Source organism: Quercus suber, unplaced genomic scaffold, assembly GCF_002906115.3.
Source record: "Quercus suber isolate HL8 unplaced genomic scaffold, Cork oak 2.0 scaffold_575, whole genome shotgun sequence".
In the NCBI taxonomy this organism is placed as follows: Eukaryota; Viridiplantae; Streptophyta; class Magnoliopsida; order Fagales; family Fagaceae; genus Quercus; species Quercus suber.
Window position 1 is genome coordinate 141,540 of NW_027070020.1, and position 23,889 is coordinate 165,428.

The 23,889-nt window shown below is 33.8% G+C and overlaps 2 protein-coding genes across 2 annotated transcripts; both read right to left on the reverse strand.

Annotated features, from left to right (window-relative positions):
- Positions 1-4,230: 4,230 nt before the first annotated feature.
- On the reverse strand, positions 4,231-8,769 carry LOC112030158 (putative disease resistance protein At3g14460). The gene is made up of 2 exons (XM_024062843.2): positions 5,030-8,769; positions 4,231-4,890 (listed from the first exon to the last, which is right to left on the reverse strand). The coding sequence occupies exon 1, from the start codon at positions 7,836-7,838 to the stop codon at positions 5,061-5,063; it is 2,778 nt and encodes a 925-aa protein (XP_023918611.1). The 5' UTR covers positions 7,839-8,769; the 3' UTR covers positions 4,231-4,890; positions 5,030-5,060.
- On the reverse strand, positions 7,902-9,410 carry LOC112030157 (putative disease resistance RPP13-like protein 1). The gene has a single exon (XM_024062842.1). It carries the CDS (start codon positions 9,408-9,410, stop codon positions 7,902-7,904), a length of 1,509 nt encoding a protein of 502 aa, XP_023918610.1.
- Positions 9,411-23,889: the final 14,479 nt, after the last annotated feature.

The window sequence follows — 23,889 nt, forward strand, 5'->3', positions numbered from 1 at the left end:
TACTACGACACTGTCCCGCTGTAACGTTGCTGTATTCTGCCACTGAATTCTGCTACGGTACCGTCCTGCGATAACGTTGCTGTATTCTACCGCAGGATTCTGCTATGGGACTGCTATGACGTTTTGGATATTTCCTTGAGAGTATAGCTTGGAAGGTTTAAGAACATCTGTATGTCTTGCTTTTGGTAAGGACCTGGAAACATGTTTACGAGGGAGAAATATCTCATTCTCCCCATCTTGATCTCAACTCCCCAATGAAGTCGCCATTTTAATGTGGGGGCCTTTTTTGTTGTGCGTTAGGCTGGGTTGCCTGCCGCGGTAATAGGCCCGAGTATTCTGAGTAAGGAAGTTGAGACCGGTCCAACTAGAACTCAACTTGGGCCGGCTTGTGCGCAAACGTTGAGTCCAATTCCAAGGGAAGATGCTGCGAAGTGGGCTTATCTCCTGTTTCTACCGCAGGAACTTTTCTCCAGTTTCTGCCGCAAGATTGACTTTTCTGCTGCAGAATGAACTATTCTTCGGTTTCTGCCAAGGTCTAACTATTCTGCTGTGCAGCAAAACTTTCTGCCTTGTAGTAAGACCGTCTGCCGTGCAATAAAAGTTTCTGCTATGCAGTGAAGTTGCCTGCTGTGCGATAAAGCTTTCTACTGTGTAGTAAAGCTTCCTGCCGTGCTTTAAAGCTTTCTGCCGTGCTTTAAAGCTTCCTGCCGTAAAGCCTTGTGCAATAGAGCTGTTTGCTGTGCATTAAAGCTGTCTGCTGTGTCTTAAAGCCGTCTGCTGTGCTTTAAAGCCTTCTACAACGTGAATGACCACTCTTCGTTTTTACTGTAGAAACACTTTTTTACTTCCTGCGCATAAACAAATCTAAAACCCAAGGAAAATACCCATCAAACAAATATTAGTTTAAATGGGTTAGCATATTCTCAAATATATATATACATATATGAGTATATATACTTATACGTATTCACATATACATATATAAAATATATTTTTTCAGAACATAAGAAACAATGTATATGTATATATATACTTATGGCAGGATAATGATTAGCTTGTGTCAACAGTAAAATACGTAATAACAAATAAAGAGAAAAGCTTCGGCAGGAAATGTTTAGCTGGTAAAATAGTTAACACGGTAAACATAATAAAAAAGGTACTACAGCAGAATAACAAGTACAGCAAGTAAAGACACCGCAGCAGGACAACTGATGCGGCAGACTTGATAAAAAAACGTGTTACAACAGGATGACTAAATACGGCAGATATAAGTTATAATGAGAGAAATCAAATATATTTATAATCAAAATCAAGTATTAAATCTTCCCATAGGATAAGTAAACCAAGAAGGAACCCAAACTCCAACTTCAACAACCTTATCATAGGCTCCTGCCATAAAAGTTGTTCATTTTGAGAATAGGCCTAAATGGCTACTAGCTATTACTTTTGGAGATTTCAAAGAGTGGGTTTGATAAGAAGGAGGGAAAAGATGGTCTCTTGATGCATGCCCCTATTCCTGCCGTGTTTTCCCTTTTCTTTTTCTTTCTTTCTTTCTTTCTTTCCCCTCTGGGTGTTTTTCTTCTTCCCCTGTTTTTTTACTCTTTCCCTTATTTTTTCCTCCACTTCAGTCCCCCTTTTGGTTCGGTCTCCTTTTTTTTGCCGTGGTTACCTTCCTTTTATAGTGAACTAATTCAATGGGATTTCTCCCTTTTACCCTTAGGGCTTCACCAACTGTTTTTGGTTTGTTGTGGGCATCCTTTCAAGATTACCCACTCACCCATTGGTTGCCCCAACCACTGCCATCTGCTCAGAACATGTTTGTTGCACGACAAAATTCCATTTTGTTTGTTCCTGCCGTATACCTCTACCTCACTACCTAGCTTTATGGCATGCATCAGTGGTCCCAACCATTTATTACTTCTTTTGGGTAAGATACCATCCTAGCAAGGTATATATCCCAAAAGAAGTTATGGCAGGAAACCAAATATAGACCCCCTTTTCCCTCCACCACCAAATCACGCCCTCTGAATCTCTTTGACCGTGGGCCCACCTCCCTTGTATTGGCTGGGTACAGGTTGGTGGTGCCCCGGCCATTTGGTTCTTGCTCCACTGTCTTTTGTTCTTGTCTCCCACACCATTCCTGCCGTAGCAGATTATTTTTGTTTCGTCTACTGCATGTTTTTGTCTTATTTCTTCACGCGTTTCCTGCTGCATTTGTCGTTTCCTTTAGTTTGACTCTTCCTTCACGCAATTCCTGCTGCTCCTTGTTTCTTTTCATCGTTCTTCTTCATATTAGTTTTCATGCCTATCTTTTTTATACAAAATGATTTGGGCCTTTGTGGGCCAAATAATGTTGACTGGATCAAAAGGGCATTGGGCCCAATTTATCTTCATCTGCCAAAGCTATCCTGCCAGAGAATTGTATTCTGCGGCAGACTTGTATTTTGCTGAAGATTTGCATTTTGCCGTATATTGCTTTCACTTGCACTTCGTTCTTTGGACCCTTCTTGTTCTTTGGTCTTCTTGGTGGGCCTTTGGGCCTTGCTCTTCATTGGGTTTTCTTCCTCAGAAGCCTTTGGGTACAGATTTGTAAAAATGAGCATCAACACTACTCTAACCTAATCTAAGTGTGTATATGTGTGAATTTCCTTCTTGGAGACTTAAACCTTGACCCTTGCTCTCCACATATCACAAGTACTTATACTTGTGAAGTGACCATCGCGTCAAGGGTGTGCGGTGGTATAAATTGTCAGTTTTGAAATCTCTTTGCAGTTAGGAATTTTGTTTTGTATCCAAGAACATTAATGACTTTGCTCATAATTTAGCTTGTTGGACTTCTATCTGAAAATGAGATAAGCCTGTAGCCATCTCTTCTCTTCCTAATTGGGTTCCTTACCTAGAAGTGAGGCCCTCACCCTCTCTTTTCTCTTAATATAATCTTTATTTATAAGAAAAAAAGTACTCTTAATAGTTTATCAAAAGTAAGTTGATTTTTGAATTTTTCCCTATGAATGCTTTCTTAAGGCACTACCATGCTAGAGGTATATAAGATTATATACTTTTTTATTATTATTATAGAGTTTCAACCTATCACGTCCGTTTCTTTATTTTTTTCTCTTTATCACTAAAACATCAATCAGTTTTTAGTGTAGGTAAGAATTGAATCCCTAATCTCTTATTCAATTATTAGAGATTTTATCAGTTGGACTAACTAGAACCCACATAAGATTATATACTTTAATTTCTCATTTGAGTGCACAATTTGGATCTTCCTTGGATATTAAATTTGTTTTCTTAGTTCTTACTCTTTGTATTTCACCTTTTCAATTTCCTTACAATTTTTGTTAAGGTTCAGATCTATATTTCTATTCTACTGCATTCAAATTTCATAGATGGTGTCAATATATCAAAATAGGAAATGTATACAAAACTTTTGTAGTCGATATTGACATTAAATCATGGAAGGGTGATCAATAGGAGAGTTTTTGGGATTATTTGGGAAATTCATAGAGTTTATCACCTTCGGTCCAATCTTATTATTTTCTTTTCATAAATTATTTTTTAGTTTTCTTTTCAAAAATTTAACTTGATACCAACTTTCTTTGCATACAAGTATTTATGGCATTTTTGTAGAATACTCAAATACATTCGAACCCTTATGCAACAAAATTTTTTAATTTTTTTACGGAATATCAAATTTCTAAATAGGTCACTATATATTGACCAAAGGGGATTTAAGTGTATGCGTTACAATTTGCAGAAGGTACTTCGTTGTTGTTACTTAGGTAAATGAGTATCATGAATGAAATAATGGAATTAATGGGAAATATGAAAGTAGTAATGCAAATAGATATACAAAAACCCAATAAACAATTATACTTACTCATATAATGTTTGGCAATTGAATCATCAAGGCATAAAAATTATAGGCACTTTCATCAAATATAGAATTTTAATCTTAAAAATCAAGTTAAGGAATTCAAATTTCCCTAGATCATTTCTTCCTCATTTGTAAGTCACACTTTCGAAATTTTCACCATCTCTTTAAAAGTTCCTTATTTAGATTATCTAATTATTTGTAGAAGAGCAACTAAATAAGTAATTAAGCGTTTAATTTTATAGAGCTAAAATAAGAGGAATATATCACCTACAATATTCTTTTCCATACAATTGTAACCATGATCTAGACCACTCATACAAGTAAACACAACAATATCAAATGAATTTTGAGAAAATAATTGTCAATTTCTCCTTGCATCAATAAGACAACAAATTTTAACATGGTTCGACTAACTATAAGCCTACACCCATGAATATTGCCAATCAAAATCCATTACCAACAATATGAATTACTAACATTCGACCAACTCCTATTAAACACACTAGCAAACCCTCACAAATTTAAATCGAGTTTTGTCTTATTTCACCCAACTCAGACTTCTTTCTAGCTGTTTCTTAAATCAATGTCAACTTACAATCCCAAGACTTCGAAACATATAATGACACACTTCACTTAAAAACAATAACAAACACTAGAACAACATCCAACTTAAATAACATGCATCTTTATACCCCATAATATACCAAACTAGTTCGCTGAAGAAATCCACTCCACTTATTTTAGTGTCTACTTCTAATGCTATGACTCCCCTATATAAGAAGACGCCTTTGAGGCACATGATGCTTAGAGCAATGGGAAATTCCCCAAACTTTTGCAGAGAGCTGGAGTTGGAAGCCCCAAAAAAGATTCAAATGACACTTTTCTTTGATCACGAAACAGAGGCAGAAAAATACACAACAAAAACATGAAGTAGGAGACCCAATGTGAATAACTGCGGAAGAACCCATGTAGGAACTTAAGCAATTACTGGTGATCCAATACGAAGAAGTCTTCAAAGTAGCCCCAGTTTAAGCGCAAGTTTGAAAGAAAAGATTATTAGTAAGTGCGATAATTGTTTCACAATGTAAAGTAAATTGAATTGACAATAAGCAGGCCAAATTTTAATTCATCTACTTGTAGAAAAAGTACCTTGCTGAAATTTCATTTTCATTGCTTCAAACTAGGGCTCTTCCGGGAGATTTACATCCTCATCAGTTTCCTCGCAAGAGACATCAGCTATCTCGGACCAGTCTTTTATTACTTCCTCATCTATTTCTACGCAAGAGATACGAGCCAACCTGAACCTTTCTTTTCCTTTATTATTTACAAGTTTTGATTTCAGTAAAGAGCACTCCCTGATGCAGAGAAGAGATAGGGAAGATGGAAGACCCTCTTCAGGCAAGGACTGGAGTTCATCACAGCTGCTAATCTCAAGTGAATTGAGAGCAGTAAGGTGTTGAAGCCCCTTGTAGTCCAGATATTTGAGATTTGAAAACCGGCCGATGCATAGAGAGTTGAGATTGCTAGGCAGCAACTTCTCCTCTGGAAATGACTCCACGTTTTTACATCCACCTTCAATCTCCAACTGACTGAGACGGTCAAGCCTATGCAAGCCCCACTCCATCCCGAGCATGATTTTATCACAGAAAGTGATACTGAGTAAACATAGGTTGGAAGGCAAACCCCCTTCTGAAAGTGATCCAAGCTCTGGGCAATTATTTACAAACATTGACTGGAGAGAAATCGGAGTGTGCAACTGATTAGGCAGTTCCTTGAGACTATTGCAATTAGAGAACCAAATGGATGTCAAGTTGGGGGCTGGCAATCCTCCTTCTGGAAAGGATACTAGCTTCGGACAATCTCTGATCTCCAAGGCCTCAAGAGATGTGAGATCTTTCTGAATTCCCTCGGGCATTGTCAGGGATTCCAGATTTGCACAATCCCAAATAGAAAGACTTTTAAGCTTTGGGAAGAAGCCCAATGGGAGGGATATCAGAGGGTCACAGCTACTCCCTAGGCACAAATGTTCAAGAAGATCATACTGGTTTGTCTTTGATGAAGGTGGGAGAAAATCTAATCTCTTGCAGTTCTGGATATAAAGAACCTTTAAGGCAATGGTTGGATTTTTTTCAGGAAAGGACTTGAGAGAAAAACAATCAAAGATATACAAATGTCGGAGAGAAGGCTTGTTGTCCATCATTCCTTCAGGTATGTCCTCCAGAGCATCACATCCTTCAATTTTGAGGCCGTGTAGCCCCTTTGGCAATTCCATCAGTTGTGATATTTCTGAAACTTCCATGATTTCAAAAGAGGAGAGGTCTTCAAGTCCATCTTGGTCGGTCAGAACATGAGCATCATCATTGTTTGGAGTCTGACTGGGCAATGAGGATTCTGCAGCCCCTTCATCATTTCTCAACAACATATTACCGTGATAATATAAATTGGTGTCCATCACTCCTTCAGGTATGTCCTCCAGAGCATAACTTCCTTCAAGTTTGTGCCTATGTGGCCCTATTGGCAAGTCCGTCTCTTCTGAAATTTCCTCGATTTCAGAAGAGGAGAGGTCGTGCCGTCCATATTGGTTGGACCAGGTGTTGGGCAATGAGGATTTTGTGACACCTTGAATTATGGTCATTGAGGATTCTGCAGCACCTTCATGTGTAAAGACAGTCCTTTGCTTGATGAATGACTCAGCTTTATCGTCACTTCTGAACAAAATCTTATCATGATAATGTAAACGCCATTTGAGTGACGATGCCTGTGTCAAAAGTGTACTCACAAGCTCTTGAGAGTCAAAAATTTCAACTTTTTTTATAGAAGGAAATTGCTTGGGTAAGTTCCCCTTCAGCTTGGGGCATCTCTGTATGCAAAGCTCTTGCAGGCAAGGGAATTCTCCACCAGGACGTTCAAGTGATATCCATTCTTCCCATTCCAACATCCTATCAAATGTTAAAGACTTCAAAGAGTGAAATTGCATATTTGGCCCACAGAAGTCAGGACCCACCTTCTTCATTTTATCCATCCCTTCAATAATGAGAACTTCAAGAGATGGTAGCTGACAAAATAGTGGCAGGGATAAGCATTTCTTGCAATTGCTAAGACATAGGAACACCATGTTGAGGAATTCTTTATACCCCAACCAACCTCGAAAGGTTGTACCTTGATAAAATTTAATGCTGAGCTTCTTCAAATTTGCATGAGGCTCTAGCATCTTAAGCATCTCCCTATCATTTTCTCGGTCAGCACTGTCATCACCCCATTCCAACACTAGCTCATCAAGTCGTGCCTTCTCTTTCAACATGGCCTCAGCCGCATCTTTGGGAGAGACTATGTTCTGCAACTTTGAAATGCGAAGTGTTCCACGAAGATACAGAAGGCCCCCCAACTCTTTAATTGTTGAGCCACTTTCTTTGCCCACAACAAAGTAAGAAAGTGTCTGAAGATTTTTTAATCTGCCCATTGCTTTTGGCATCTCATATAAGTCAGTTCCACTAATATCAAGACGGCGTAAGTCAAAAAGCTTCCACATGTTTTCAGGCAATTCAGTAAGAGTACGACAATGAGACAATATCAATGTTTGTAATTTGCGAAGTGCACAAAATGATTCAGGTAAACTCCTAATTGTAGTGTGAGAGAGATCCATGTACCGCAAATGTTCCAAATCACCAATTGAATCAGGTAGCTCAGTGATATCATAATGAGATAAAGAAAGCACTCGCAAGAATTGCAGTTTGGGCAAAAGATCCCGCAGTTCATTACTAGTTAAATGGCATGATTCATGATCGGGTGGCAAAAAGGTCCTTAAAAACTTGGCTTTATCAATGACCTTAAATATCATTAAGGGATCGTATTTACCTGAAAGTAACAAGTACCGGGCCCTTTCAGAGATATGGGAAGAGGAATTATCCTCCAATTTGAAGCAAAATTCCCCAGAAACGAAAATAGCCAGGTCGTTCATAAGATTATGGATCACAAAATGTGATTCATTGCCACTTGATCGTAAAATAAAAGATCTATGAAATTATTCATGAAAGTAATAATCACCAACCTCTTCTGGTGTGAGATTGCCTTCGATCTGTGGCAGAAGACCCTCAGCCATCCATAAGAGGATTAACTTGTCCTTCTCAAATTCATAGCCCTCAGGAAAAATTGAACAATATGCAAAGCATCGCTTTAGCCGTGGAGGAAGATCATAATAGCTCAGTCTTAATACATACCAAAGGCCGGGAAAATTGCTCATAAACTCATCTAGTTTAGTGCGCCACTCCGGAACTAGCTGGCCAAGTTTCTTATTTGCTTCCAGCCTATTAAACAAGAGGGCACCAAGTGTTCTTACAGCTAAAGGCACGCCGGAACACTTGCGCACAAATTGTCTGCCAATATCTTCTAGTTCTGGACATGAATTAAGGCGTTCGTCTCCAATAGCATATTTTACAAATATCGACCAACATTCTTCATCTGATAATGGCTTCAAATAATAAGCAGTAATACGAAAAGAATTGTAACCCTTGGTGCGCATGGTTGACTCAACCGCTTGATTGGGTGTAGTTACAATAATACGACTTCCCTTTGCAGCAGCATCAATAAAAGGATTTAGGAGCTGACTCCACGAGACATAATTCTCAACCAACACATCATCTAGAACAATTAGAAATTTCTTGTTCTTGAGAATCTCACACAGTCTATTTTGGAGTGAAGTTAGTTCCTCGAGATCACAAGATCGTGAAGTGAACGACTCAACGATTGCTTTTGTTGCCTGTAAAAAGTCACCTTTTCCTGACAACCAAGCCCAGGCCTTGAGGTCAAAATGTTCACTCACCCTGTGATTGTCATAAACACGGCGAGCAAGAGTGGTCTTTCCCATGCCACCCTCGGCCACTATAGGAATCACAGACAACCGTTCACCAGTTCCATCATCTGATAGCAAAAGTTCAATAATTGCTTCTTCATCACGATCTCTACGGAATACTTCAGAGTCAGCTACAAAAAACGTGGACAACCTTTTATACCGCTCTATGTCATTCTGCAAATACTCTTGATAGATGTCATTCCTCATATTGCGTGGATCCATGTTACCCCAATATATGAATGAATTCATTAAATGCCTGCGACGCACCACAAGGGACTTTAACGAAAATTTTCTTCGAATGCTTCCATGTATGCTCCACATCTGAAGGGATTTGAACTCGTTAACGATCTTCTTTGCCTCTCTTCGGATCTCCTTTTTGACTTCCTGTTTCTGCTTTGGCCAAAATGGGAGGTTATGCAACGTACTTCTCTTGGTCTTAGATGTAGCTTCCAACCTGTCATTCAAAGCTCCACTGCGGATCTTATCCACGAAATCCTCGGTACGATAAACGGCATCTTGGACCTTATTCAACCACACGTCTTTTCGAGCTATGATTAGTTCAGTACTATTCATCATCCAGGTTAAAACCTTGAACTCTTCTAAAAAGTAGTCTTCGATTTCATTGGAACGAATATTGAAAAACAAGTCCCAAATTGCTACTGCTACCGGAGAGTTAAACATATGGGTCTCCACCGTGGAAATAGGGGAGTTGAATAATGGAGAAACAAACTGGTGAGCTTTAGATTTTGCAGACTATCAAACGATGCTTGAAATTGTCACACAAAGAAGGAAGAAAGCTTTCTTCAGGGAAATCTGAAGGGTTCTTTTTTTTATTTTTTTCACAGGATATCAAAAATTAGACTAGAAAGTAGAAAGGGAAAAGGCTAATAAGGGGACAAGAAAGAGTTTAGTAACTGCTTTTGATATGGAAGAATTATAGCAGGTACCATGAGCTTAACCCGTCGGCTCCTGCTTTGGCTGACGGGTCAGTCACGACGGACGTTATGGGCTAACGTAACGAAAGAAGGCATGCTGACGGGATCAAGACAAACCGATGGGCTGAAGGCTCTAGGTCTAACTGACGGCAATTCGAAGCGCCTGGGCTACTTATAGCGTAGCGAGAAGCTGACGCCAACTTGGCTGAAGGGGAGAATGCAAGCTGACGGTTTCAAGGCCGACGGTTCTATGAAAACCATGACTTGGTCACCACGCATGGGTAATAGGGAAGTTGCTTGTATTCCACGCCCAGTATCCGAGTCTTATAAGGAAAGGATCCCGCAATCTACGCTAATGAGGAGTCCTATAAGGAAAAGACTTCTGCTCCAAGGTAAAAGGTCAATCCTCGACTACTATAAAAACCCCAATATCCTCACAAATCACGGTACGCATAATTAACCCCTCTTTAGCACTCTAAAGTTGAAAAAAGTTCTAACTTGACCTTCGGAGGGTATTTGGCCGGCACCACACCGGTGCTCTCTGTTAGGTCTTCTCTTTTTTGTTGTGCAGGTGTCGTTTTGAGCGTACAAGCATCGTGCAACTCACTGGTGAGATTTTCGGCATCATCAGCTTTCGAACATCTTCAACAGGTTCTCTAAAGCCATTTTCCTTTCCATTTTGAAGAGCAAACCCACAAATATGAAATATAAGCTCCAACAGTCTATCCAAAATGCAAACAAAATTGCTAGAGTTAAAACAAGTAAGCACTGTTCACTCTCCACACTATTTTTTTTTCTCCTTAACAAATTCCTTGAATAAATTGGAATAAAAAATTTGGCAACCATTTCTTAATAGCTGCAAATTACAAACTCAGGCCTCATCCTTTCTCTCTCTCAAACGTCTTAAGAAGGGGACACAATTGAAACTCAAAATACAATCTTTCTCATTAAACTAGTGAAATCAGAACAAAAAAAAAAAAAAAACAGAAACCGATCAAACCCGCCTGGGACACATGTCGTTGGCCATGGGAGGAGGACTAGTGGCAGTGGTGGTGGAGGCAAGCGAAGCGGCTTTGAACGTTGAACGTTGATCTCTGCTGGCCCTCACCCTTCAAGCGACTCTCTTCACCGGCCTTAGTTCTCTCTCTCAGAATTAGAGATAGCCATATTGGGTCAGGCAAAGAGCTAAAAAATAACAAAGAACAAGAAGATAGAGATGATCTAGAAAGTGAAACGTATGGATGAAAAAGAAAATAAAGGAAAAAAAAAAGTTTGGGCTAAATTCAATCCAAATAAAAAAGAATTGATAGTTTCAAGACTAAAATTTGATAAATTTCAAATTTAATTTTTAAAACAATTGTACAATAGTAACGTAATTTTGATAAATTTCAAATATATAAATATATAAACAAAACTTAGAGAAAATTCAATTATATTTTATAATTAATATTCAATTTTCCGTCATGTGTTTTATGTTATTTATTTTTATAGAGAAATTATTTCTTAATTTTAAGTCAAATGTAAGACCACATTATAAATATCTATCTAAATGAATTATTGTGGACAAATATCAAAGAGTTTAGAATTAATAAATACAAAAAGAATTAAAAAAATAAATATTGACAATTTATATTTTCTATCTAATAATATTCTTATAAGACTTTTTTAAACAGTTAAAAAAAAAAAAAAAATGACTATTAATATTTAAATTATGTATATAATAATTATTATTATGCATCTTAATACATATTTTTAAGTATATCTATGCATATGCATGGGGTTACAAGTTAGTTATAATAAAGGCTAATATATATATATATATATAATCAAAACTTCTGAAATTCTCACAATTTTTCACGTTAGCACAATATTTAAATAAAATTATCATCTATATATATATATATATAAAATTCTGATTTTATATTTCTAAAACTCTCCTACTATCTGAATTTTATGAGTTTGAATACTAGAAGCCATGGCATATGAAATCTAATTGTCTTGCCATCAGATTTTTACCACTTATCAATTTTTTGATAACATATTTTAATTTTATAATAATAATAATAATATTACTACTTATTTCTTCTTATCTTATCGTTGAATAATAGTTCTTCCAACTCTCTTTCCTCCTCACAGGGCACAAGGATTTTTAAATTAGAAGTTTTACAAAACAAAAGCCTACCAATAGAACACGACATTTGTAATTAACGTAAATTCTTGATTCTTTTTTGTTCTTATGAACAAGTTTACCTGGGATACAATACATATTATACATCATCAAATAAGTTTAAGTGGGAATCTAATTCAATTGTTTAGATTATAAAAAAATAAAAATCTCTTTGGATATTTTTAAATTTAAAATCAAGATGGTTAATTTTTGGTATATATTTATTTTATTTTATAGATTTACAATGCCATGATACTACTAAATTCCTTTAGCTCACAGTTCTAAGCTTATCATACTCCTTCGTAATATATATTATATATTTAATTTCGATATCAAGTCTTAACAACAAGCTATTATCCTAGGGTAAACTTGGTGCTAGATTCAACCCACCAGTAGATTGTTTTATCTAAATAACTCCATTGTCTTTTAATTTCTGACTTTTTGGTTAATTTTTTGTAACATTTGAAATTTTCTTGCAGATTTCAACAATTATAGCAATGGATTATTCTTTTGAGGGTAGAATATCTTTCTTTTATATTTCTTTATGTGTAGTTACATATATATATATATATTTTTTTTTTGTTTATATTTTGTTTCAATAATTTGTAGGTACCAAATTTCTAATTCTTTAGTTTCATCTGAATTTTGGGTTATTTTTTGCATTATCTAAAACTATCTGACATATTTCAATGGCATCTTTCTCTTATATATCTCTTTTGTGTGTAGTGACTATAGTTATATATTTTTCTATTGTTTTAATAATTCTGGGTTTAGAATGTTCTAATTTTTTTTTTTTGGCATTTTGGAAGTTTTAACATCTGACTTTTTATTAGTTTTAGCAATATATGAACATGATTGGCAGATTTCAACAACTATACTATGGGTTATTCTTTTGAAAATAACTATTTTTTCTCTTATATTTCTCTATTATGTAGCTATATATATATATATATATTTTGTTTTGTTTCAACAATACCAAGGCAATGAATCTTCCGATTCGCTAATATTTTAAGCTTTGACTTCTTTATCAAATTGTAACACAAATTTAAGCCAGATAGGAGCAATTTATGCAATGGTGTAGTTTCATAATCAATTTAATATTTTATAAAATTATTTTAGTCTACCATACAAACAAGTAAGTTTTCATGCATTGCATGGGTTAGTGGCTAGTATAAAAAATAATGCAAGCATAAAAATTAAAATTAGATGTTTTTACAATTTACTATATCATTGCCACAAATTCTCTACGAGATTTGTGAAAAAATAATACCATTAAAAATTTTAAAAATTCTAAAGTTGGTAGATTTAAAAATGTTACGGTCGATAAATGTTATAAGCTGCTTAAGATGCTTTAGGTTAATTACAACTTTCAAGCAGAAATGGAATAAGTCTTCCTTTATCTTAGCATTGAGTCACCTAACCTCTTGCCCCAAAATTTCAAAAGTTTCTCTACTAAAAATCTGAAATTTTGTTAAGGCAAAATCTTTTTTTTGTTAAGGCAAAGTTTTTTATTTTTTTTATTTTATTAATATCAACAGTGCAACCTATTGGTTCTTTTGAAAAAAGAAAAGAAAAAGAAGAAGAACTGCGCCTACAGATTCTTAAAAAAAAAAAAAGATTAAAAAAAAAACCTAGTACATCCTGAATACGTTTTTAGTGCCCATTGTGATTTGTCAATTAAACGGAATATTTCGATATCAGTTTATTTCAGACATACAAATTTGAGATTGTAGCATTAATATATATATATATATATATATGAGAGGTGCTACGTCCACAACATTTTTACAACAAATCATAGGTGGTTAGTTGTTATTAGTTCAAATTTGAACCTAACACTAAGATTACTTTTTTGCCCTAACAATAATAACTAGTAATAACTTGCCACTTAGGATTTATTGTGAAAATATTGTAAACATATCATTTCTCTCTCTATATATATATATATTACTATATATAATTGAAGAAGATAAATCCACAATTCTCCCGTTATCCATGTGGCTGGCTTAAAAAAAAAAATATATATATATATATATTTTTGTTCAAGCCAACAAACATAATGTTGCAACACCGCTTAATCCATTTTCATTTAAAATTAAAATTAAATAAATAAATAATAACTTGTAAGCCATCCAACTTAAAATTTTATCAAATCTATCTTAGTCTTCAAATTATGACTTGGCTATTGCCTCTATTTTCTCTTTGATACCAATATCCAATGGATATAAAAACCTCTATTTTGTTTTCATATGTATTTCATTATATGGTATTCTTATTGTCTAGGAAACCTAACATAATAATAGGTTTATAAAAATAAAAGGACTTTTCTAAGTTAGGCTGAAAATAAGTGCATGATACAGATTACAGAGGCTACATATAAATGAGGCTGACAATTGGGAAGTTAGTAGAATGTTAGATATACTGATACTGTAACGGGTATATTTGCAAAAGTACTATATCAAAAATACGTTTTCCACAATGAATGCATAAACTAACATGGGTGATTTTTCGGTATGATTGGGAAAGCTTTGGCAGTTATGCTATTTTTCATTTGCTGATGCGAATGCTCTAATGGTAAAATGAAAGGAAATAACAATATGAATAAATGAAAGAAAACTAAGAAAAAATATGTTTGCAACACTTTGGATGCAGAAGGATTCCCATTTTGAAGTGAGGAAGGACCCACAATCTCCCCCACATTAAAAGGTTACTTTTTTTTTTTTAAAAGCACCACTTGTTTCTTTTCTTGTTTGCTTGGTGACATGTCATGATGTGTGTATGTGTTACTAAAGTGATGTATGTGTGAGTAAGTCTCTTTATTTATTTAATGGGATAATTACAGTAAACTCACTTGTGGTTTGACCCGAAATCACTTTATCTATCTGTGATTTAAAAAATGTCACTTTATTCATTTAAGGTAGCTTTGTTTGTCTCCTATAACCGACCTTTGTTAAAAACAATGGTAAATAGGTATTTTTGCTCATCTTTTATATCCCTCTCCTTCAAAACAAAAAAACACATACAAAACCAAGAGAAAATAAGATAAAAAAGGGAAGGTTTGTAAAATTTAGAAACTTGGCTCAAGAACTCCAATAAATCACAAAATGCCACATACTCATAAGAAAATAACATAAAAGGAAAATTTACTTACCACACCATTAACTTACTTCTTTCTTTATAGATTAATTTATTTCTCTTCTTCTCTCTCTTTCTACCTCTCTGTTCTATCCATATATGTCTTTCTCATATCTCACACTCTAGGTTAGATCAGTGTAGGGTGACACCACCTTAAGGCCAAGGTGGTCCCAGGACCACCCTGATCTAAATATATAATAATAATAATAATAATTTAAAAAAAATTATTTGTCTATCCTTCAAAAAAAATTTAGGAACACCTTCAATTTTTTTTTATGCCAATAAAATTAAATTTTGCTCTATAATTTATTCAACATTCAGTGGATGAATGATTACTTGGTTGTGTACATTGAAAGAGATGTAGCTTGTAGTATTGATAATGAGACTATCATGCAACGATTTCAAAATATTAAAACTCGTAAAAGGTAATTGTAAACTTTATGTATTTGCATGTTTTTTTATTGTTATTGTTGTCAATATATGCATTTCTTTTTTTATTAGATTATATAATTTATGCTTCTTAAGGAACATCCTGAGAAAAATTCATGAAGCCGCCACTGGATTGGTGGTAGCTTTGGGGTCACGGTGGCTTCGTTGGTGATAGTGGAGGAGCATGTGGTGGCTGTATGGGTTTGAGTTTTGATTTGTAGAGGAGCACAACTATTTTAGGTCTAGGTTTTGAGGAGGACAAGGTGGCTGCATGGGTTTGGGTTTTGATTTGTGGAGAAGCATGGCTACATTAGGTTTGGGTATTGAGGAGGAGCAAGACTGCATTATGATATGGGCTTACGTTAGGTGGATAAAGTGAGATTTTTTAAACCACGGGTAGGTAAGTGATTTTGAGCCAAATCACAGGTGGGTTTACTGCAATTACCACTTATTTTATTTTATATAGTCACTACCAACTATTGGTTTATTCTAAATGTGAGTGGCCATTTATTGTCTAATTCATTTTAATTAACTAAAAGTCATTCCTAAGGGCTAATTAAGGTAATATATGTCCCGAACCACATATTCTTGAACTTAGAAGCTTGGTAGGAAAGGAAAGGTACGCTCCCACACTATCTATCCAAATGATAGACATGGCAAAACAGGCGAGTCGGGTCGGGTTCGGGTCGGGTCAATCAGGTCACGGGTCAAAATTGGTCACGAGTCAAAATGGGTCATTTTTAAACGGGTCAATCGGGTTGCGGGTCAATCAGGTCACAGGTCGAGTCGGGTCGTAGGACGGGTTTAGTTGACTCGTATTTTTCAAACAAGTTTTTTTTTGGGAAATAGATGCAATTTGTCAATTGTTTCTGAGTTCCTTAACTGTGATTAGATTCTCACTAGTAATATTGTTATCACTTACCAATTACCATTAAACACTTGATACCCAAATTTGGTGCAACTCTTGTTCCAGCTTTTTAGAAGCTAATCTTGGTATAATTTTTGATCTGTTTAAAGTAGGAAGAGAAAATGAAGGTGGCAAGTAAAGAATGTCAAACTATAATAGAGTACATAACATATTAAGTGAAAAAGAATAAGTAAATATTTTATAAGAATTACACCTCAGTCTCAATCTACTCAACGTTGGTAGACGTGGCAAAACGGGCGGGTCGGGTCGGGACAATCGGGTCGCAGGTCAAAACAAGTCACGGGTCCAAACGGGTCATTTTTAAGCGGGTCAAATGGGTTGCGGGTCAAACGGGTCGGGTTAGAAAAATTCTGACCCGTTTTGCCATGTCTACCAAATGTTATTTTAATTTAATCTCAACAATTCACATTTTGAAATATAACTTAAATACTTGGCATTTTTTTAAGAAACTTTTGTACAACAATATATATGCATAACATGTGTACAAACAAACATCTGAAAGTAATTATAAATATCATGTGAGAGAATACGTTGTAAGAAATATTATACATATTTATCATGTGAATATTTAATAAATATTTAGCATATCAATATTACTCTACAACGTAATATAAAGGAATGAGATTCTGATTTTAAGGTCTTGGATCTCTTGGTTTTCTAAGCTTTTGAAAATTAAAATAAATAAATAAAACACAAAATATGATTTTTCAATTAATAAGAATGTGAAATCATTATTTCAAGATTGCTAGTGAATTGATATCTCAAAAAAAAAAAAAAAAAAAAATCAGCAGTAAGCAATACACTTATTAGCTCCTTTTTATCATTATTTCTACCAACCACCTCAGATTCATCTACCAAAGAAGTTGTGGGCAACATGGATGGTGGTTTCACACTTACACTTAGCTTAAGATTGAGGCCATCTCTCTGTTTTACTAAAAAGTCTAGTTCTTCTATTATCTTTATGAGCTTAGATTCTATTTTTTTGTTTCTTACCTCATTTCCATTGACCTTTGATTTTCCCTTGAGCTTCGCTTCAGCTTCTGATTTGCGTTGCCAAGTGTCGATCTTGTCCAACAGATCTTCAGCTCGGTAGACAACATCTTCGAGCTTCTTGATCCAATGTTTCACCCCCAGATTCGTGATCTGCTGCTCCTCTGCATCTATGAGCACTGCATGAACAGTCAGCAGAACTGTCCTTAAATTTTCCGGGAGTTTCTGATCGCGTCGGAAGAAGCTTATGAGCTGGCGAGAAGCTAGCCTGTCAAACAGCACTTGAAATACGCCAGAGAGCAATGCCGATACCACCATACTCGAAGCCATTTTTTCTGCTTTGCAAAGGAGGGATTCAAGAGATTGAGTGACAAGAAAGAAGAGACCAGATTGTGAAAAGTACGTGTGAAAGTCTCTGCACGTTGCAAATTGGTTCTTTGCTAGCTTGACTGCTTGAGTCTAGTATCTCTTATTCCTGCCTTATCTATGGTGTGAGGTACTGATAGCCACTTAGGATATCAAAAGATAATATTATTATTATTATTTTTTTCATTTAAGAATAATAAAGTATATATGTAATTTAAAATTAAATTAATACATAAAAAATAAAATTAGTATCTACTTTTTTTTTTTTTTTTTAGAGTTTCAACTTATAGCATCCGCTCTTAATGATAGCTATATATTTATTATTGGACCAAGACACTAATCTATTTTTAATATAGACGAAGATTGAACCAGATCTCTTATTCAACCATTAGAGACTTTACCAGTTGAGTTAATTAGAATCCACTAAATTAGTATCTACCTTTTATGTGAAATTACAATTTAGTATCTCTTATATGCATTAACAAAATGAAATAAAAGATACAAATAACAAATTTTGAATATATTTTAATTTAATCATTTATGATATATTCAATGTAACTTGATATTCTTTTATATTAGTATTAAATTCATATATGATTGATTCTTTAAAAAAATCATATTTGATTAATTATTTATTCAATTTCACAACAATTTTCCTTTTTATGTACAAAATTAAAGACACCTAATTTTGGTAAAAGCCAATATTATCAAAAAATGTTCCTTCTATAGTTATAATAAAAAATAAAATAATAAGCACAGGTACAACCACTTTATAAATAAATTGGTTGGCTATTATTCTTCTAGTCTTTACTAAACATTGACAAAATTAATAATAATTTTTTAATTTTTTAATTCAAGATGTCGAACTATATTATGATAATAATGGTGAAACTTCATTTTCAACATAATTTTTTTTCATGATTTGTGAATTTTTGCGAAAAAAACTTAATAACAAATAAATATTACTTGTAGGGATAAGGGCCCAAAATTATATATTGGGCCTTGGGTCTTATCCATGGACGTTCCATGGACGTTGGCATGTCTGAGGATGGATAAATAGTTATGAGGGATTCCATGTTAGGATTAGTGCCCGTAAATCCTATTGTATGATGCTATGTATTATATTATGTATGACATTATGTATGACATGATGTATGACTTAATATTCTAATTAATAAAGTTGTTTTATTATTATATGAAATAATGGTAACATGAATATTTGGACATTATCATATAGTCCATGAGATGCATAGTATGTGATTTATGTGAAAAGTTACAGAAGATATAAATTACAAGTTCTTTGTAAACTCAGAATTTAGTTCGTAGTCGGTGATGAAATTTGACGTTTCATTTGCGAAGACTATAACATATTAACTAAGATGATTTGTCTTGATCAGGGAAGTGGTGACTTTTAGTTGATATGTTGATATGTTTTAAGAGTTAAGACATATTGAACTGGACCGCTATGAGATTTTTTATTCTCCTAACAACTGTCAATGAATAATAAATCTCACGACTTATATTTACATGAACTTTTAATCCTGAGAGAATAATGGACCTGATCATTAAGTGTAGATTACTTTGATATATCAAAAGTGAGATTTAAAATAACAGTCAACACCTCAGTATGTTGGGCAACCACATTTAGTGTTGATGGAACATATATTCTCAAAATGGAATTCATAGTCTCTTAACGGAGATATAAAATATTCTCTTGAGATAAGTTTAATGGGTTTAGTTATTCAGAGAGTTAGGCCTAACCACTTTGGTAAGAAATTACTAAAGTATATATTTATGAAATTGGATTTCATAAATATATGATGAATAATTTAAAAGGATTAAACCGGGTGCTCAAAAATTAAGATGTAATAATTTACAAAGTGACAGTCTACATTAATGACTTTGTATTACTACGAATATTTTATGAAGGAGTCACATGTACAATAAAATCTTGGGATATAATTTATTAATAAGGCCTAGAATGCAATTATATTTATATAGTGGTATTAAATATAATTAATGGTAACTTTGAACTTGTCAAGAATTTACAAAAAAGCCCAAGGCCCATTGGAGCTAGTATCTTATTTCTTTCCTTTTGGTTCCACTCTAAGCCATATTTTAAAGCCCAATTGGAAGGGCCTAAAAGACTAGCCCAATTAGATAATCAGTTATAAGTAGAGAAACATACAGAATTTTGTAGTGTATGAAACGGTTTATGTGTGAGTGTTGAACACTCTCTCATTCTCTTTAGAACATACACATATAACTGATTGAGAGACCACACATCTTAAGCGCTAATGGAATTAGAGTGAAGATTGAAAGTGTTCCCGAGAACTTCTGATCTTTGGTTTTGAAATTCATCGCACCAAGGTACACTCTCTTATTCTATATTCTGAAACTTACATAGTGCATGTTATCAATTGCGAATGAAGTAGATTTGTTATTTTTCCGCTACGTACATTTACTTTTCCAACATTCCAGTTTAGAGTCTCACAAATAAGAAAGGAGTGGAAGGCGGTCCGAAGAGGAATTTCTTCTCGGCTATGACAAATATGGCTCAGATATGTATTCCTGCAATGAATGTGACCTTCATAGAAGCTCCAATGATAGGGACACGCCTCATAAGCATACGAGAAANAAAGGATTGCTAGTGAATTAATGACATAGTACAATCAACAATCTGAACCATTTATTTTATGGAAAATGCTAAAACCAGATACTATTTTATAAACCTTTTTATAAATTGCTAATGTGATGAGTAGTTATTGGTAAATAATAAAGTATATATGTAATTTAAAATTAAATTAATACATAAAAAATAAAATTAGTATCTACTTTTTTTTTTTTTTTTTAGAGTTTCAACTTATAGCATCCGCTCTTAATGATAGCTATATATTTATTATTGGACCAAGACACTAATCTATTTTTAATATAGACGAAGATTGAACCAGATCTCTTATTCAACCATTAGAGACTTTACCAGTTGAGTTAATTAGAATCCACTAAATTAGTATCTACCTTTTATGTGAAATTACAATTTAGTATCTCTTATATGCATTAACAAAATGAAATAAAAGATACAAATAACAAATTTTGAATATATTTTAATTTAATCATTTATGATATATTCAATGTAACTTGATATTCTTTTATATTAGTATTAAATTCATATATGATTGATTCTTTAAAAAAATCATATTTGATTAATTATTTATTCAATTTCACAACAATTTTCCTTTTTATGTACAAAATTAAAGACACCTAATTTTGGTAAAAGCCAATATTATCAAAAAATGTTCCTTCTATAGTTATAATAAAAAATAAAATAATAAGCACAGGTACAACCACTTTATAAATAAATTGGTTGGCTATTATTCTTCTAGTCTTTACTAAACATTGACAAAATTAATAATAATTTTTTAATTTTTTAATTCAAGATGTCGAACTATATTATGATAATAATGGTGAAACTTCATTTTCAACATAATTTTTTTTCATGATTTGTGAATTTTTGCGAAAAAAACTTAATAACAAATAAATATTACTTGTAGGGATAAGGGCCCAAAATTATATATTGGGCCTTGGGTCTTATCCATGGACGTTCCATGGACGTTGGCATGTCTGAGGATGGATAAATAGTTATGAGGGATTCCATGTTAGGATTAGTGCCCGTAAATCCTATTGTATGATGCTATGTATTATATTATGTATGACATTATGTATGACATGATGTATGACTTAATATTCTAATTAATAAAGTTGTTTTATTATTATATGAAATAATGGTAACATGAATATTTGGACATTATCATATAGTCCATGAGATGCATAGTATGTGATTTATGTGAAAAGTTACAGAAGATATAAATTACAAGTTCTTTGTAAACTCAGAATTTAGTTCGTAGTCGGTGATGAAATTTGACGTTTCATTTGCGAAGACTATAACATATTAACTAAGATGATTTGTCTTGATCAGGGAAGTGGTGACTTTTAGTTGATATGTTGATATGTTTTAAGAGTTAAGACATATTGAACTGGACCGCTATGAGATTTTTTATTCTCCTAACAACTGTCAATGAATAATAAATCTCACGACTTATATTTACATGAACTTTTAATCCTGAGAGAATAATGGACCTGATCATTAAGTGTAGATTACTTTGATATATCAAAAGTGAGATTTAAAATAACAGTCAACACCTCAGTATGTTGGGCAACCACATTTAGTGTTGATGGAACATATATTCTCAAAATGGAATTCATAGTCTCTTAACGGAGATATAAAATATTCTCTTGAGATAAGTTTAATGGGTTTAGTTATTCAGAGAGTTAGGCCTAACCACTTTGGTAAGAAATTACTAAAGTATATATTTATGAAATTGGATTTCATAAATATATGATGAATAATTTAAAAGGATTAAACCGGGTGCTCAAAAATTAAGATGTAATAATTTACAAAGTGACAGTCTACATTAATGACTTTGTATTACTACGAATATTTTATGAAGGAGTCACATGTACAATAAAATCTTGGGATATAATTTATTAATAAGGCCTAGAATGCAATTATATTTATATAGTGGTATTAAATATAATTAATGGTAACTTTGAACTTGTCAAGAATTTACAAAAAAGCCCAAGGCCCATTGGAGCTAGTATCTTATTTCTTTCCTTTTGGTTCCACTCTAAGCCATATTTTAAAGCCCAATTGGAAGGGCCTAAAAGACTAGCCCAATTAGATAATCAGTTATAAGTAGAGAAACATACAGAATTTTGTAGTGTATGAAACGGTTTATGTGTGAGTGTTGAACACTCTCTCATTCTCTTTAGAACATACACATATAACTGATTGAGAGACCACACATCTTAAGCGCTAATGGAATTAGAGTGAAGATTGAAAGTGTTCCCGAGAACTTCTGATCTTTGGTTTTGAAATTCATCGCACCAAGGTACACTCTCTTATTCTATATTCTGAAACTTACATAGTGCATGTTATCAATTGCGAATGAAGTAGATTTGTTATTTTTCCGCTACGTACATTTACTTTTCCAACATTCCAGTTTAGAGTCTCACAAATAAGAAAGGAGTGGAAGGCGGTCCGAAGAGGAATTTCTTCTCGGCTATGACAAATATGGCTCAGATATGTATTCCTGCAATGAATGTGACCTTCATAGAAGCTCCAATGATAGGGACACGCCTCATAAGCATACGAGAAAGAAGGGAACCCAAAAATATCTAAAGGAAAGCTGCCACCACCGCATTAAATGCACTGCAGCTATTTTTTTGGCGGCATTTATGTGAAGAAGACCCCTGAACAGTGTTGCCTTGACTACCACAACTCACATAAAGCCAGAAAGGGTGTCTGATGAGACGGACACTCGAGTAAGGGCTCAAATGATCAACAAGTGTAGGGTCAAGATGGTTCAATGGGATCTATATAATGTAAGGGACCTTCCTAGAAAGAAATGGGGAAAATTCAAGGAAGAAACACTATAGTAATCTGGAACCAGACTTGTAACGAAGCTTTAAGAGCAATATTTAAGAATCAGTCTCCTCGAACTTGGTCGAGGACGTTTCTCTTTAGTGACCGTCTATTATCTTTCTTTCTTTTTCATCAAAATCTATTAATTTGTTACTTAATTCACCAAAACTCAGTTTTCCAATTCATTCTCTACAAATTTATTGTTTTGGGTTTTTTTGGGCTTAAGTCCATACACACGTTGGGCTAGGAGTTCAAAATCGGTCCTTACATTACTAATTCCAAAAATATTATGTGTTTGTCAAAGATATAGTAAAGAATAAATAATTATATTATATGTTCATTAAAATGATAATTTGAATCTTGTAATTGATAATTTATTGCAATATAAAAAAAAAAATTGTCAAATCATTGATGACACCCAATTGCAAAGTCATCTCATGGATGATGATAAAAAAATTAAAAAAAAAAAAAAAAACAAGTAATCATTTAGGTTTTCCACAATTTATTTCATAAATTTTAAGTGGTTGACTGTGAGTAGTAGACATAATAATACTCATGGAACCATCACTTCTCTCTACCGCTCATAGTCAACTATTTAAATTTGTTGTGAAACATTTTGTGTCCTTGGCATTATTGTTTAATTTTTGGACTAATTTTCAATTACAAAGGTCAAAAATGAAAATTTTCAACCAAATCTTTTATAAAACATATATTGGTAAAATATATAT